A 16897-nucleotide genomic window follows, 5' to 3' on the forward strand; every position below is an offset into this window, starting at 1 on the left:
CAACTTGGCTATTATAATGAAGTGGGAAAGAAGACCAATAGCCAAAAAATAAGTTATAAGTGAGGGCAGCAACAGGAAAAGAATGTCAGCTTCTGGTGAAGGCAAATATCTAGAAAGTTACTGGAGAAAATTATTATGAAAGGAAGCTAATTTCTGGGTGAGCACTGGTTTGAAAGGGAGGAGGAGAAGGGAGGCAACAAAAACAATTAAATGACAAAGGGAGGTGATTGCACAGGCTGCAAAGAATACAGATGGGGTTCTTTTGGGCGGGGAGGACAATTTAGTTGATCAGTGGGAGACCATTCAGTCTTCCAGATGCATATCTTTTGTAAGCTTTGTCTTTCAGTTAAACAGAAATACGATAAGTGGGGTAATATCATATTATTTAGCTAGATAGAGCTATGGCTTCCCACAATCTTTTTAATGCCCTTCAGTGCAAAATCAGAACTCTATTTATATTGACATTATTTGGTTTGTATATATGTATGCAGTTTTAAGACAATCTTGAATTCTTGACTCCTGGCAACCTTGTGAACACTGTATATGTTTCTTAGCAACACTGTAGAAGTGGTTTGTCATTGCTTTTCTCAGTTGACATTCTAGCATCTTTTTTGTTTGTTTGCTTTTAGAAATGTGTCACTGGGAATGCCTGTAACACGGAGCATAAACCAAAAAAGCAAGTGCAGATTTCTTCTCATGCATGCACTCTGGAGTCAGAAATAAAAGAATGTGTCAGACTTCTTCAGCTAATTACTCTTCAAATATATGAGAATGCTTCCGTCATAATCACTCAATACAACCAAGACTGGAGTATGTTATTGTGAATATTACCTATGTACTTTCAAAATCCTTCATTTAATTCACCCCCTCAACCTCTTCCCCTCCATCATTGTTTGGAATGGATCTAAGATTATCTAAGGATCATTTCTCCCTTAGCCTAGAATCTTTTTTTTCTCATTGACACCTCAGAATTCACCCATATTTCTAGAATACTGATTCTTACCTGTTCCCGTTTCTTCACTGGTAAATTGGAAGGACCCAAGATCTGAATGGAGCTGATTATTTTCTTAAGTTGTGGATCACTAAAGTTCTGCCAGATGTTGCCATAGTTCTCCTTAGCTTTTTTTCCCCAAAGTTCTGTGAAATTTTGCTCCTTCAAAGAAGCCATTATCTGTAATAGAAGAGGAAGACAAAGACATTTGATACATATGTTAAACTTTATTTGATTTTTTTAGTATTTAGTATTTATTTGATTTGTCAATTGCTTACAAGATACAGGTATAACAATAAATATAGTTTTGAATACATGAGATAGATACTTATAAGAAAATAAAAAACAATAGGACATGGACGGTAGGCACGATTAGTGCGCTCATGCATGGGCCTCTTAGGAAGGGAGTGAGGTCAATAGTAGACAGTCTAAGGTTAAAGTTTTTGGGGTTTGGGGAAGAAACCACAGTCAGGTAGAGTATTCCAAACATTGACCACTCTGTTGCTGAAGTCGTATTTTCTGCAGTCAACCTTGAGTTTGTATCTATTGTGTGCTCTTGTATTGTTATGATTGAAGCTGAAGTATTCATTTGCAAGTAGGACATTGCAGTGTATGATTTTATATACTATATTTAGATCGGACCGGAGGTGGCGTAGTTCTAGGTTTTCTAGGTCTAGAGTTTCAAGTCTGGTGACATAAAGTATTCTGCAATGAGTAGAGGAGTGAAATATTGTGAAATATTTGTTGTGAAATATTTCTGGACTTTTTAATTGTGTTAATATTAGATACATGATATGGATTCCAGACTGATGAGTTGTATTCAAGTAAGGTCTAGAAAATGTTTTGTATACTCTAGTTAGTAGTGTGATATTACCAGAGAAGAAGCTACGTAGGATTAGATTAAGAACTCTTAATGCCTTTTTGGCTTTGTAGTTACAGTGGGCTCTAGCACTTAGATCATTTAAGATGAGTACTCCAAGATCCTTGACAAAGTTTGAATCCTCAACAAGGTCTTGACTATTCAACTTGTATTTTATTTTCTGATTTTTTCTGCCAGTATGTAAGACAGAGCATTTATTTGTTGAGATTTGAAGTTGCCATTTGATTGACCATTCTGATACATAGTCAAGGTCTTTTTGGAGGGTAGTAGTATTGTCTGTGGTGTTGAATAGCTTTACATCATCAGCGAAGAGAATGCAGTTTCTCTTAATATGATCACAGAGGTCATTTATGTAGAGTATGAAGAGAGTTGGTCCTAAAACACTGCCTTGGGGGACACCACTGTTAACAGGTACAGAATTTGATAGGACACTCTCAAATTTGACCATTTGTTGTCTGTTTGACAGGAATGCTTCTATCCAGTTATGCAGGTGTCCAGAGATACCGTAAGATTTTAGTTTTAGGAGTAGTTTGTCGTGTACCACTGAATCAAAGGCTTTACAGAAGTCTATGTAGATTGCATCTATTGCTTTGCCCTGATCGAGTTGTGTAGTCCATATGTTTTTGCTGTGTAAGAGTTGCAGATTACAGGGTAGGTTTTTTCTGAAATCAAATTGTTTATTAGAGAGAAGGTTGTTTGTCTCTAAATGGCGGATAATGGATTGGTTAATGATTGATTCCATGACTTTACAGGTGATGCAGCATAAGGAGATTGGTCAGTAATTTTCAACTAGGCTGGGGTCTCCCTTTTTGAAGATGGGGATGACCGTGGCTTGTGACCATAGTTTTGGCAAGGAGCTGGTCCTGAAAGATTTTTCAAAGATTATGCTTAGAGGTTCAGCTATGGCAGTGGATAGCTTTTTAAAGAAGTAGGCACATATTCCATCCAGTCCAATAGATAGGGATGGCTTTAGATTGCGTAGTGCTTTTTCAACAATGTCTTCTGTAAAATTGATATGTATTGGATCATTGTAGTTGTCTGTGGTTCCACTAGGAAGTACTGGGCTTGATCCATTGCTGTTTACAAATACTGGGCCAAAGAATGTGTTAAAGAGGTTTTCCCATAGTACATGCTTGGAGAAGTTGCTGAATCACTTTTAGAACTGTGGAAGAGTAAGATGCATGCTGCTGATAAGAAAGAATGCCTTAAATATGCTTTAGTGTTTTAAACATCTAGGCTAAGTATTTGTGAAAATTTGGCAGCAAACACTATAGAGCATTTAGCTCTTTAGAGCCATAGGGATGACAAGGCAAAAAAGCAAACCACAACTCAGAATGGGCTTAATTAAAAGACATTAAAGGACTTATTATTTTGGAACGTATTAAATTTTTATTTACAAATGATTCATTTTTTATTTCTAACTTTTCTATTACTACGTGGCAAGACCACATTACTATATTTTAATTAGCAACCAGAATACTGAATGCTGGTGCTAGATTAATCTATCAATTAAAACCAATGGCTTGTATGTGTAGTTAGCATAAAATTGGATATATTCCCTTGAAACAGTTTAAATCCCCCATTGACGTGAACTGCCTGTAATGCCTGAGCCAAACCACAGAGTAAAATAAGGCATGTCCTGGATTAACGCCATAAATTGAAAGAACATGAGATGAGCCTCATTCAGGCCAAAGTGTTCCCTAATGTAGCATTCTGGGTCAGACCACTGAAAAAGAAGGATAACTGGATTTTCTGATTTGGAGTCCAGAAGAATCTCCAGCTGGAAATTTTGAATGATCACAACTTATGTAACTGGCTCACCCATTATATAATGCCCAGAGTAATGATATGCAAACATGGCAAAAGCAGTTGGAATGGAGCAAATAGTCCAAGGTAACTTATTAAAGTGAGCCAAGCTACATTTTTATGGTGGAAAAAGGCCCTCAAAGCTAATAGCCAATCTGATAGAACAGAGAGAACCTTTTACAACCAAGAATTTATCAGTCATGAAGTTTCTTCTCTGCAAATATTAAGCAAATTAATGTATCTCAACATTCGGTCTCTGGATATATTGTCACTTAAAGTATGTGGAACACAAGATCTTTTTGGTATAGATGGGCATACTATTTTCTCCTTGAAAAGAAAAGGTCCTTTAATAGCTTCTCCTCCCATTAAAATAACTTCCCAAAGTCTTAACTCTATCTAAGGAAATTTTAAAAAAAAGAGGGAGGTGTATTTTGAGGATGAAAAATTCCTTAGTTGAGGACATCTATTGCTGTAGCCATTTCTATAAATATATATTTTTAACTCTTATCTCACACAGATGTTTAATGGGATAAAATTTCTTCAAATAGCATCTGCATGTACCATTTCAATGCAGCAAGCTATTCATAAAAAGATGTCTTCAGGTGATTCCAGCTATTTCCAATATATAATTAGATTAAATATATTTTACATAGATAGTCTCACATAAGTAATCAGTCTTCTTGAAGCATCTAATTTAATCTTGAAGTAATAGACAGTTTTCTTTTTAAACATTTCCAACTTATTCTAGCTGGATTTGAGTATGTTGGGACACAATTCCCTTAAGAAATGCTACATGGATTGCTTTTGTCATTCATTTTATTCATTGAAAGCTACAAACTATAGCAATCCACTGCTTTTCTATTTCTGCAAATCTATTATGAACCTAGCCAAATCATTGTCCAAAAAAATAAAAGAACCTGGAGGAAGAATAACTATCAAGTAGAAACTCCATTAAATTTACACCAATGAATTAGTATTTGCATCATGAAATAATATTAGTTTAGCACAATAATTGGGTAATAGTGAAAACATTCTGAAGAAGACAATTGAAAACTTTCTCTGGAAATAAAAATACTTGGCTGTGCCTATGAAGTTGTTGACCAGTTGTCAAATTTGGTCAATTAGATTAATAAATTTGGTAACTTCTAAATGTTTGGGTTTTCAGTTTCCATTGATCCCAGCCAATGTGGAAAATGGAAAGGGATTCTGAAAACAGCGGCCTAACCCATCTAGATAGCATCAGATTATTTATTCCTGATGTGGTCCATCCACAGAAGATGTACAAGAATTAAGATAGCATAGCAATTGCAGCTCTAGAGAAAGCTCCAAGTGAGTAACTTTTTCTGGTGAAGTCTAAAATTATTCTAATATTCTTGCCTTTCTAGTGTGAATCCTTAGGTAAAGTTCCTTACTATGTATTAGGGCAGGCGTGTTAAACTTGCAGTGTCATGTTTTCATTACGTGATGTATCACAACTTTCCCCCCCTTTGCTAAAATGCAGGTGGGCTTGGCTAGCAAGTAATACATCTGGCCCACCGGCTGCCAGTTTGACACCACTGCATTAGGGGATCATCATCACACTCAGCCACCAACAGGTATGTAGATATGAAAAACATCTATATACCATTCAAAACACCAAAACGAAAACAAAAGACCCAGACATCTCCTCACCAGCTATCAAACCCAGATGAGCAGAGATTAACACCAAAATTAATATTAGACCAACAAGAAGAAGTGAATAATACCTAAATCAAGCAGCTACCAATTCAGACAAACAAGCTAAAGCAAGCAGAAGCCTAATCAAGGAACCACCAAGGCTGGTCCCTTCTGCAATAATGATTTTACCTAGTTTGGTAATGAAATGTCTGCATGAAAACAACCAATCTCAGAGAGTACCAAGAACCCCACAATTCAAACCTTAGTTACAAATATTCTCTTCCATCAGTATCTCACGTTTCTTGCCATTGGGTATGCTCTTGATCCAAGATGGCACTGCCGACAGTTGCCTCTGTGAAATACTCTCTAATGGTTTCTTTATTTTTTATTATTCTCTGCAATTCACTACGAATTTCATACGCCATCTGCTAAGAATTAAGCAATGTTTTTTTAAGGAGCAGCTTTCTTTGTCCTCACCACCACCACCACCACCCCTGTCTTTACAAATGCAGAAGAGATTCTAACTCAGGAAGAAGCAAATTTCCCGAAGCAATAGATTACCACAAAAAAACAGAGAAAGAGATGGCAGAAAAGGAGACGAGGTAAAAGAGTGGGAAATATGAATAGACTAAGGAATAGGGGGGAACCCGTCTCCCTTCCATCTTTCTGATTAATTTACGTTCACTTGCTAACAAGATGGATGAAATACTCCTTTTAAATAGATGCAATCCTGATATTTACAACTCAGCAGCTCTCTGCTTTACTGAAACCTGGCTAAATGAGGAAATTGATAGCAGCATGTATATCCCAGGGTTTCAGATAAAAAGAGCCGACAGAATTGCAGAGTGATCAGGTAAAAAGGAGGGAGGAGGCTTACGCTTATATATCAACAACAGTTGGTCTGGTCTTCCTGTTGCATCAGAGCTAAATCCATGATTGTGCATGGTTTCACTCCATGGTCCCTTGTTGAAGGGGCCCGATCGGGACTGGAGTCACCCTGGAGTGGTGGTAAAGAAAAGGGGATCTATTGGAGGGTTGAGGGGAGCTGTATCTCCCTTCCCTGACAGGGGAAAACCACTCTGAAAATGAGTGGCAGTGGTGGTTCAAAATGACCACCAGGAAGGCAAGAAGCAATCTGGGAAAGTAAGACTGGGCTGGAGCAGAAAAACTGTGAGTGAAGTATGAACCAGGTGCAACATATGGAAAATACGGTACCCTGGAGTTAAGAAATAAAGAGATTTTTAGGAAAGTTTAAAAAAGCAGTGACCAGAGAGAGAGAAAAGAAAATTGGCAACAGATGAAAGTGGCTTTGAACTTTGAAAAGAGCTAATTGAAAGAGGAAGTTAGAAGAAAATATTTACTATAAAAGACTTGGAAATTAAATTAAACAGACATAATTAAATGCTGAAATTGAACATGTTAAAAAGAAAAAAAATTAATAATTTGATTCATTTAATTATTGAAATTTAAACGCCTGAAAAAGGGGAACAGAAAGTGAAAAGAAAGGGCAGAAGTTGTACATAACAGAGAGCACCACCTAATAATAAAGGAAAAATTTCAGTGTCTCTTTAAAAAGTTTTTGGTCCTTTTAAAACTGGAACTTGATACAAAATAAGAGGAACTTTGTTACAATAATACAGAGACCCTGAAAAGTGAAAAGACATAATATCATAAAGACAAAAAAAAAGAAGTGTGAAAGAAATTACCCTGGGGTTACTTGGTGACTTTGGAAAAAATTGAAAAAGGAACTAAGAAGGGGAGGAGCCCAACAAAGAAGTAACCAGCATTAAAGGTCAAATGGAACAATGAACATTAAAACAAGAGAAAGAAAAACTTAAAATTAAAACGTGGAGGTTTGATGAGATAATTAAAGAGGGACTTACTTGGAAAGTTAAACAAAGAAAAAGGAAACAGCAAAAAGGGGAGTTACAGAAGAAACTTTAAGAGAGGGAGGAGAATAAAAACTGGAATAAGAAATGGAGGGAAATAATAAAGCGGAAGCAGAAAGTGAACAAAAATGAAAAGAAACTACATAGTTAGGAGACCTAGAGATAATGGGTAGATGAGGAATAGGAAAGGGGATTCTGCAAGGTAATATGTTATGGTATACAAGAATATAGACTTTAAAATTGAAAAGTCTGAAACTGATTTTTTGTGGGGGGTTTTCATTTTTAAGAATTATGGCTAAACACATATAGCTCTAACTGGAATAATTGTGGAAATGGGAATTCATGATAAGAATGATAAGTGTAAAGAAGAATAAAGTTAAAATGAATGATAAAGATTGTAATAGAAAGATTAATATCAGTTTCTATAATTAATTGCATATACTAATACTTCTGAAACAATGATTTAGAATGCAATTGAAGGAAAAAATATCATGTGGAATCTGACTGTGTGTGTGTGTGTGTGTGTGTGTGTGTGTGTGTGATATGCAGTAGTTAGGAGACTATTGTTATTAATCTAGAATGTGATAATTAAAAAGTAATTATATTATGGTAAAATTTTATTATGAATTAAAGGGGAGTAAACTGAGGAATGTATAAGTTAAAAGGGTGGCACACTTGAATTGATAATTAAAAGGGGTAATTTTTTTCTTGAATTATTAGAACTATGATGAAATTAATTGAGTAGTGAATGAAATAAAAGTATGTGATTATATTGCAAATATGTCAGATAAAAGTATATAAGTATAATGAATATAGGAATGAAATAAGAATTTTAGATACCATTTTAAAATAAGATATGAGAATATTTAAAGAAAAATGAAATAAGCTATCAATTGAAAATGAATATAATAATTGTGATGAATATAAATTACGAAATTGATTATGATAAAAGAATATGTAATCAAGGCCACATTTGTATTGAAATGTAAAAACCTAGAACCATATTGTTCACCAAGAGATGTTTTTAAAATATAAAAAAATAAAAGACTTATTTTTTAAAAAAACCAGCTGGTCTCAGGATATAACTATAATCTATAAATTCTGTGATGAAAACTTAAAGTTTTTACTTATCAGCTGTAAACCATTTTATTCTCCACATGAGTTATCCTGATTTCTCCTAATAGCTGTGTATGTTTCCCCACAAGCTTGTATAAACAAGGCATTATGAACTCTTGCTGATCAGATCATGGAGGCTGAAGCCAAATATCCAGATTCCCTTCCTATAATTTTAAGATATTTCAACAAAGGCAACTTAAAGAAAGAGCTTCCAAAATATTTTCAGAATGTCAATTGTCCTACTAGAGGCAAAAATACTTTAAACCATTGCTACACAACACCAAAAAAAAAGAATGCTTATCAGTCTTTACCTTGAGCAGCTGTGGGACACTCTGATCACTGCATGAATTACCTTGTACCTGCCTATAGACAAAGACTTAAAACCATGAAACCAACAATTAAATCAGTGAGGACTTCAACTGAGGAGGCAAAGCTAAAGCTACAGACTTGCCTTTATTGCACTGATTGGAATGTTTTTGAAGATACACCTGCAGAGTTAGATGACTCACAAATACTGTAACATCATATGTCAACTTCTGTGAAGACCTATGTGTACTGACCAGAAACCTGTGAATATACAGAAACAATAAATCTTGGTTCACAGCTAAACTCAACCAGATACGTTGCTCCAAAGAGGAAGTCTATAGAAAAGGTGATAGAATGCTGTACAATCAGGGCAAAAACATATTAACAAGGGAGATCAGAGCAGCAAAAAGGAGCTACTTCAAAAAGTTAAGGAATCAGTTCTCAACAAATGAATCAGCAAATATATGGAAAACTCTTAAAAATATCACTGGCTTCAGCAAACCTCCTTCCCAGGCTGAAGGAAATCAACAACTGGCAGATGACCTGAATGTGTTCTACTGCAGGTTTGAAAGGAAACTACAGCTACCCATCTCCACAACCCCCATCTCAGACACACCAACAATAGCCAAGCCTCCCACAACTGATCCCAACCCATTAGGTTTACAACCCCTGGTGATCACAGAAAAAGAAGTGCAAGATCTATTTCACAGACAAAAGCCAGGAAAAGCACCAGCCCCAGACAAGATAACTCTTTCTTGCCTAAAAGTCTGTGCTGACCAATTGGCCCCCCTTTTCACCCGAATCTTCAATAAATCATTGGAGATGTGCTATGTTCTTTCTTGCTATCAGCCCAGTGCTGAAGAAGCCCTCCATCAAGGAACTGAATGACTACAGACCAGTTGCTCTAACATCTGTAGCTGTGAAAACCTTTGAAAGGCTAGTGCTGTCCCACCTGAAAACCATCATGGATCCGCTGTTAGACCCCCTGCAATTTGCATACCGAGCAAATAGATCAACAGATGATGCTGTTAATATGGCTCTGCACTACATCCTACAACATCTTGAATCTCCAAAGACCTAGTCAAGGGTCCTCTTTGTAGACTTCAGTTCAGCACAGCCCCACCCCAAGGCTGTGTGCTCTCTCCACTTCTCTTCTCCCTATACACCAATGACTGCATCTCAAATGATTCATCTGTTAAACTTCTGAAGTTTGCAGATGATACAGTGATTGGTCTAATTCAAGACAACAATGAATCCACATACAAGCAAGAGGTTGAACAATTAACCTCGTGACAGGAACAATCTGGAACTGAACACACTCAAAACCGTAGAAATGGTGGTAGATTTTAGGAGAAACCTTCCTATACTACCACCTCTTACAATACTAGATAACACGGTATCAACAGTAGCGGCCTTCAAATTTCTAGGTTCTATCATATCTCAAGACCTAAAATGGACACCTAACATCAAAAACGTCATCAAAAAAGCACAACAAAGAATGTTTTTTCTGCGCTAACTGAGAAAGCTCAAACTGCCCAAGGAGCTGCTGATACAGTTCTACAGAGGAATTATTGAGTCTGTCATCTGCACCTCTATAACTGGTTTGGTTCTGCAACCAAACAGGACAGACACAGACTTCAGAGGATAATTAGGACTGCAGAAAAAATAATTACTACCAACCTGCCTTCCATTGAGAACCTGTATACTGCATAAGTCAAAAAGAGGGCTGTGAAAATATGTACAGACCCCTCACATCCCGGACATAAACTGTTTCAACTCCTAGCCTCAAAACGACGCTATAGAGCAATCATACAACAACCAGACACAAGGACAGTTGTGTCAGACATCACTCTTCTAAACAAATAATTCCCTCAACACTGTCAAACTATTTACTAAGTCTGCATTACTATTAATTACTATTAATCTTCTCATCACTCCTATCATCCATCCCCTCCCACTGTGACTGTATGACTGTAATTTTGTTACTTGTATTCTTACAATTTATATTGACTGTTTCCTAGTATGATTTGATTGCTTATTTGTACCTTATGGCTATATTAAGTGTTGTGCCTTATGATTCTTGATGGATGTATCTTTTCTTTTTAAGTACGCTGAGAGCATATGCACCAAGACAAATTCCTTGTGCGTCTAATCACACTTGGCCAATAAAGAATTCATTCATTCATAATACTTCAGACAAATCAGTTTTGATATAGCTATCTGAGAGGGGAGGGTACTAATGCAGAATGCCAATCATTATTCTTAGTATTCAGTATCAGAAATTGGATTCTATTTTTCAGCTGATAGAGCAGTGGCCCTTGATCAGATTGCTTCCATCTTCTCTACCTAACTCATGGTTTCATTGCTAGATTTTCCCTTTGGTTTTATCCTTTCTGTAAGAAACCCATTAAGAGATAATACATTTCCAAACATTTTGTTCTCATTTTCAGAGTTGTTGGCAAATGTTAAATCAATTCCTCTCTATAAATATTGACTCTCAGATGTACTTGTCTATGAATCCTCAAAAATAAGCTATTATCTCCCCACTCTTCTCAGTTGTCATTTTTTAGCTTTCTCTAATGCTGCTTATATGAAGCATATCTCAGAATTGAGTGCCAAAACTTGCTGTTTGTTGAAGGAAACATTTTCAATGAAAATGTTCCTTTTGTAATTCTATTAAATAAAATTAGGTATGCAAAAAATTTGCATTTAACTAGGGGGAAAAAAATCACTGACTGGTTTTTTCTATGAAGCTACTTCTATACTCTTTACATTTGACATTTGAATTAGAACTCTAGTTCTGTATAGTATATGCCTATTTCAAGATTAAATGTATAGTATATGCTAAATAATTTAACCACATTCAAAACCTTTAAGGAAGTACAGGAAAAAAAGATCAGATCAGAGGAATTGCAAAGTTATTCTCAAAGTAATTACTCCTAGTTCTTAAATCTTTCTGGAAATATAGGACAGAGTGAAACTGTTTATGGCTATGCATGCGTAAATAATACACAAAATATCTTCCAGACTATTCTGATTGTTGTTTTTAAAAAACCCATGGAAATAGAGGACAATCTGTAAACTGCCTGAGTAAGGCAAATTCTATCAATAGATATTAGAATCATAGATTATCTGATTAAACTGTAAACAAAGCTGAATTTGCCAAGGTTAGGCAATTATAAACCAATTATTAGTTGAAAACTGGAACATTATTTTTACCTTTTTCTTGCATCTATGTCACAGGAGAAAAATAGTAAAGTGCAGGTATGTGCCCTTATTACAACCAAGCATAATAGGAAAAAATACGTTTATTGGCCCTAGTTAATGGTACATTCAATGAATTCAATGTTGAATGTACTTTTGGACTAAAATGCTATCCTGCTTCTTCTATGCCAAGAAAAGTTAAATTGTACAAAACATTGCTTATGTTGGCTTGCTTGTTTTAGCTTATATATGGAAAAAAACAGGAGTACTGTTTGTATCTTATGGTTACGAAAGCTAGGTGTATGTCAGTCTTGTCTTAGCATTCTATTTCATTACAGTTTATTAGATTGTGTCATTTTTATGGTACATGTATAATACAGAAAATAGAGGTAAGGAAGCAAAACAGGACACAAACAGGAAGCAGCACCTTTATGTCGTTTTCCTTGACAGCCCAAGTGTCACTTTTCAATACGTACTCAAATAGGAAAAAATTGTAGCAATAAATATCACCTGGTATTATGTCATATGGTGAAAGTAGTAATATGGAGTAGGGGATAAGCAAGTCAAAAAATCAAGGAATTGCTTGCAGAATTATTCAGCTGTCCCATTTCTTTTAGCCTAGACAATCAGTTTGTATTTTAGGTGGCATCATTTTAAGCCATTTATGTAAGCAGATGAAATCACACATACAACCACATGCAAAGTAAGTAGGAGACATTCATCTATGAGACAATATATTTTTGTTGTGTTTTATTCTTTACTGCTTCTTATTATTGCTGAAACAACATGTTACTGAACACCAGACCAGAAAGGCACTCTGGCTAGGCAGCCCACCAGCCCTAGCTGTAATTTGGAAATATATGGATAGTCTACAGGTTGAAGTATAGTAAGCTTCAGTTTTTAAATCTTTTAAAAAATTCTCTATGATTTTGATACCAAGATCTTTTCTATAGATTAATGTTTATAATTACATTGAAGCCACAATTAATCATTGTTAGGTTTACCTGATTAGGTAAGCATGCTTTTTGAATTTCTTCCCAGGAATCATTAAATTAATTTGGATCATACATTTAAAGTGTTTGTTTTCTGGGTTGACTATAGGTAACACAGTTCACACAATTGAAAAAAAAAATTTCTAGCCATTTTAAAGGAAAACTATCCCTAAATTTAATAAGTTCTTATTTTAGAAACATTGCTGATTGTCTTTCACCATGTTCCAGCGCACTTTTTTACTTGTTAATGCCAAGAAAGCTACTTGCTCCTCTTATATATATTTAGAGTCAGTCAAATTGTAACATCATAAAAACAATTATTTTTAAATAAATACTTGAGAAGCAGAAGCACCAGCATTTAAATCCCATCGATTCTGTTCTCAGTTGTGCAAAACTCACCAGTGGTCCCTGTATTACCCAACACAACCTAGCTCTTCTGCTGTGATCCAAGATTCAACCCCTCCATAAAGTAGGAGGTAAAGCAATCCCTGAGGGTTTTACTCCATTAGTTGTAGCTGATTTTTAGGGGCAGTGCTCATCTCCTTTTCTTTAAACCAGCACTGTCTGAAGATGTTTCCATGGTCATGTATCTAGCATGACATGATGCTGCAGTGCAAAGCAAACAATGGAATATGGAATGCTGTTACCTTCCCATCTAAGTGGCATCTATCTACTTGCATTACATGCTTTCAAACTGCTAGGTTGGTAAATGCTGAGGCAAATGATGGGAGTTCACTCTATCACACAGTGGTAGGACTCAAATCATTGGAGTATTTGGAAGCATATTTTAAAACATGGAGCCACTGGGCCTCCCATCCATTAGTTAATCTTAGTGATAATTCAACTGTATTTCTACCACAACATCACCGAAGATCTAATCAATCCTTGACTCCCAACTTTCTTTCTTTCTTTCTTTCTTTCTTTCTTTCTTTCTTTCTTTCTTTCTTTCTTTCTTTCTTTCTTTCTTTCTTTCTTTCTTTCTTTCTTTCTTTCTTTTTGTCTTTCTGTCTTTCAGTCTTTCAGTCTTTCTTTCTCTTTCTTTCTTTCTTTCTTTCTTTCTGTCTTTCTTTCTTTCTGCTTTTTTGCAACATTACATCCTTTACTCATGTAGAAATTTAACACAGTAATGTCTGGAAAGTGGGCAGGGAAGAGAATAAAACCCTAAAGACTGCTTAGCAAAGCAGCCTAAATTACTTTTGCTGTTGCAATCTCGCCCTATAGAACAGCAGCCGCCAACCTTTTAGGCCTCAGGGACCTGTTCTGTGGAGAAAGGTTTTTCTGCAGGTTGGAGGGAATGTGGTTTTGAATGCTGCCTGCATCCCACAGATGGGGCTCTGGTGGTCTGCACAGCTCAGTTGCTAACATGCCGCAGATTGGTGCTGGCATTTTATTTTATTTTATCTTATCTTATCTTATCTTATCTTATCTTATCTTATCTTATCTTATCTATGTCTACTAAAATATATCTTTGATTAGTGAGCTATTAAATCATAACTGCAGAATATTTTGTGAAACTCAAATTAGAAACAGTCACTTACTTCTTGTAAATATAATTGGACTAACATCTCCTTCACTTCATATAAAAGAGGAAAGTTAGTCAGTAATTCCTAGACTACACTTTAGATGCTCAGAATTAATTGCCACCCACCATAGAACAATCTACTGTTGTTCTTAATATTTAAGCACATCTGTTGATATCCAATATTCAACACCATGTTACGATGTTGAATTGTGAGAACTGAAGTGAGCTGGATAGGGTATTCTCTAGATACATTTATCTATTTGGGAAGAATAAGATCTGTAAATAAAAAAAAATCCATTAGCACACAATAAAGCACAAAAGATACTGGGAATAATTTTTCTCTATTGCCATAGCTTCCTTTTGCTTATCTCTTCTTAAATCCCTCTAAGTTGGTACATGTGAATATATAGAAAACATATCAGTTTGACCATCCTAGATGCCATCATGCCTCTAATTTCACTAGATAACTCCACTTTCTAAGTGGAGTTGAGCTTGCTTTTTCATCTGCAAACATTTCATTGGCAAGATAGGTAATATCCAGTCAATATCCAGTCTAAGGAGCTTCTTGGTTTTTATATGGAGTACAATAGCTAGTCCTACTTGATTAGGATAGTCTTTCTTTCTTTATTGTTCCTGTTTATCTGGTACTGATCTTTGAGAATTAGTTGGCAGGTGTATAATGAGAATGGATGTGCTGGGGTGTCCTTTACTCCTTTCCTTGATCTTTGGCTGGATCATTTTTTAATGATTTTTTTTTTTTGTAAATTAAGCTTATCTCATGAGGGAGTGAGAGGATAAAAAAAATATTGTATCCACTTTCCCTATTCCAGAGTTCATGCTTTTTCTGGCAATCTTATTTTTTCTAAACTATAAAGATCCCAAAATATGTATGTCTACTTGTACAGGAGACTTCTTCTGTTCCTCTGTTTTGATTCTCCTATTTGTAGATGTTTTATTGTTTAAACTTACCATTTAGAAACTATCCAACCTGTGGCTATGAAAACAGCAGTGAGCTCTGGAAATTAAATATGGGGTCAATTTTGTTTGTGTCAGTTGGCTGATTTACTGGTTTTTATAATTCTGACACTTTCATTCCTTCAGATGCCTTATTCTGATACTGAAAGAACTCAAGGAAGGGAGAAAGAAGCATTAAGGTGTCCTTAGAAGCAGCTGGATGTTATTTGGTCAGAAATTTTAATGGCTGAAGATGAGCTAACTCATGTAAGTTCAGTGATAAGGTGATTCTGAATTTCTCGTCTAATTGCTAAAGTTAAGATCATTTATATTTTGCTGTTTTATCTGGTATGTTTTTCTGTTTTATTATTTTACTAATTTTAAAATAGTTTTTATTACTTTGCTGTCAGCTCTGAGAAACCTTCACAGAAGTAGGATATAAATTATATAATTGAGTGAAGTTAAATCACCTTAAGCAAACTGCTTTCTTAGTTTAAAAATGGAAGACTAACATGCTTAGAAGCCAGAAAGGATTTCTCATTACACAACTACTATTGCCCTAATAGGCAAAGTGCTAAGGATTTGGGGGAAACCAAATGAACGTGTAGAAATAGACATTTAGCATCGCCACCAAATCCAAGGCTCTATAGAGGGGGGAGAGAGAGAGAGAGAGAGATCTCTTATGACCTCTCACTTTTTGAATGACAAAAGCGAGAGGTGAGAAAATGGGCTGAGAATATCAGAAGAAAAGTCGTTTTGGAGAGGCGACGGAGAGCTTCCCCCTCCCCGTTGTCGCCCCGGATCCAGCCCGGTCCTATCCTGCCCTTCAAATGACAACTGGAGCTCCCAGGGAGACAGCTTGAGGTCAGGGGCGATCTCTGCTTGCTTACCTGCAGGTGCTGAGCTTCGCGGTCTGTCAGGTTGGTGTTGTAATTCCAGTTGGCGAACATGCTCTGGGAGAATATCGTTTCCCCGGTGGTGTTATAAGCGTCTGCGAACAGACTGGCCCCTTCCTCGGTCTTGTTGTAGTCAGGAGGCATCGTGGGGTCTTCCAAGGCGAATGCCACCCCAACGCAGATCGCAAGGAAGAAAACCGCCAGCGGGGACATCTTGGCAGGAGGCGCAGAACTGTCCCTGCGAGCACCAGATTATAAACGCCGCTCTCCCCTCAGACCCTGCCCCCGGCACCTCCCCGCGCTTAGCTTGAAGGAGACAAACTGGAAGGCTGACTCCTTTCGGTTGCTCTGCCCGCCTTTCAGCAGAGACTCTGAAACCGTCATACCAGCGGCGGCAAACCATCCGCTCAAAGGACAGCCCCTTGCCTTGCCGAAGTCCCCCCCAGCGGGAGGGGGTGAAGAAAAAAAGAGCAACATCTTTCACTTTCGGGCAAAAAGGGAAAACCAAGGACTATGCTTAGGCAGGAGGCAGAAGAAGCTTAATGGGCAGTTGTTTTTTTTATTTTTTTTATTTTTATTTATTTATTTTGTCAATTGTTTACAAGATAATAGGTATAAGTAAAAGCATAGTATGAATACATGGATACATATAAGAAAAACAAAAGAAACAATAGGACAGGGACGG

The 16897-nt window shown here is 36.4% G+C and overlaps 1 protein-coding gene across 2 annotated transcripts in view; it reads right to left on the reverse strand.

Moving 5' to 3' along the window:
• The window catches only part of ACE (angiotensin I converting enzyme), a 58605-nt gene extending 42036 nt beyond the window's left edge, over nt 1–16569 (reverse strand). Inside the window, exons 1-2 of one of the 2 annotated variants that reach the window (XM_087918090.1) lie at nt 16207–16562; nt 1004–1171 (exon numbers count right to left, since the gene is read on the reverse strand). In XM_087918090.1, coding sequence (XP_087774216.1) covers nt 1004–1171; nt 16207–16425 — 387 coding nt within the window. In that variant the 5' untranslated portion in view covers nt 16426–16562. Of the gene's footprint in view, nt 1–1003; nt 1172–16206 lie in introns of both variants that reach the window. The other variant, XM_026717315.2, reaches the window with a different exon arrangement.
• Between the last annotated feature and the right edge of the window lie 328 nt (nt 16570–16897).

Source organism: Pseudonaja textilis, chromosome Z (genome assembly GCF_049901715.1).
Source record: "Pseudonaja textilis isolate UNSWEBS1 chromosome Z, rPseTex1.2, whole genome shotgun sequence".
Classification (NCBI taxonomy): Eukaryota; Metazoa; Chordata; class Lepidosauria; order Squamata; family Elapidae; genus Pseudonaja; species Pseudonaja textilis.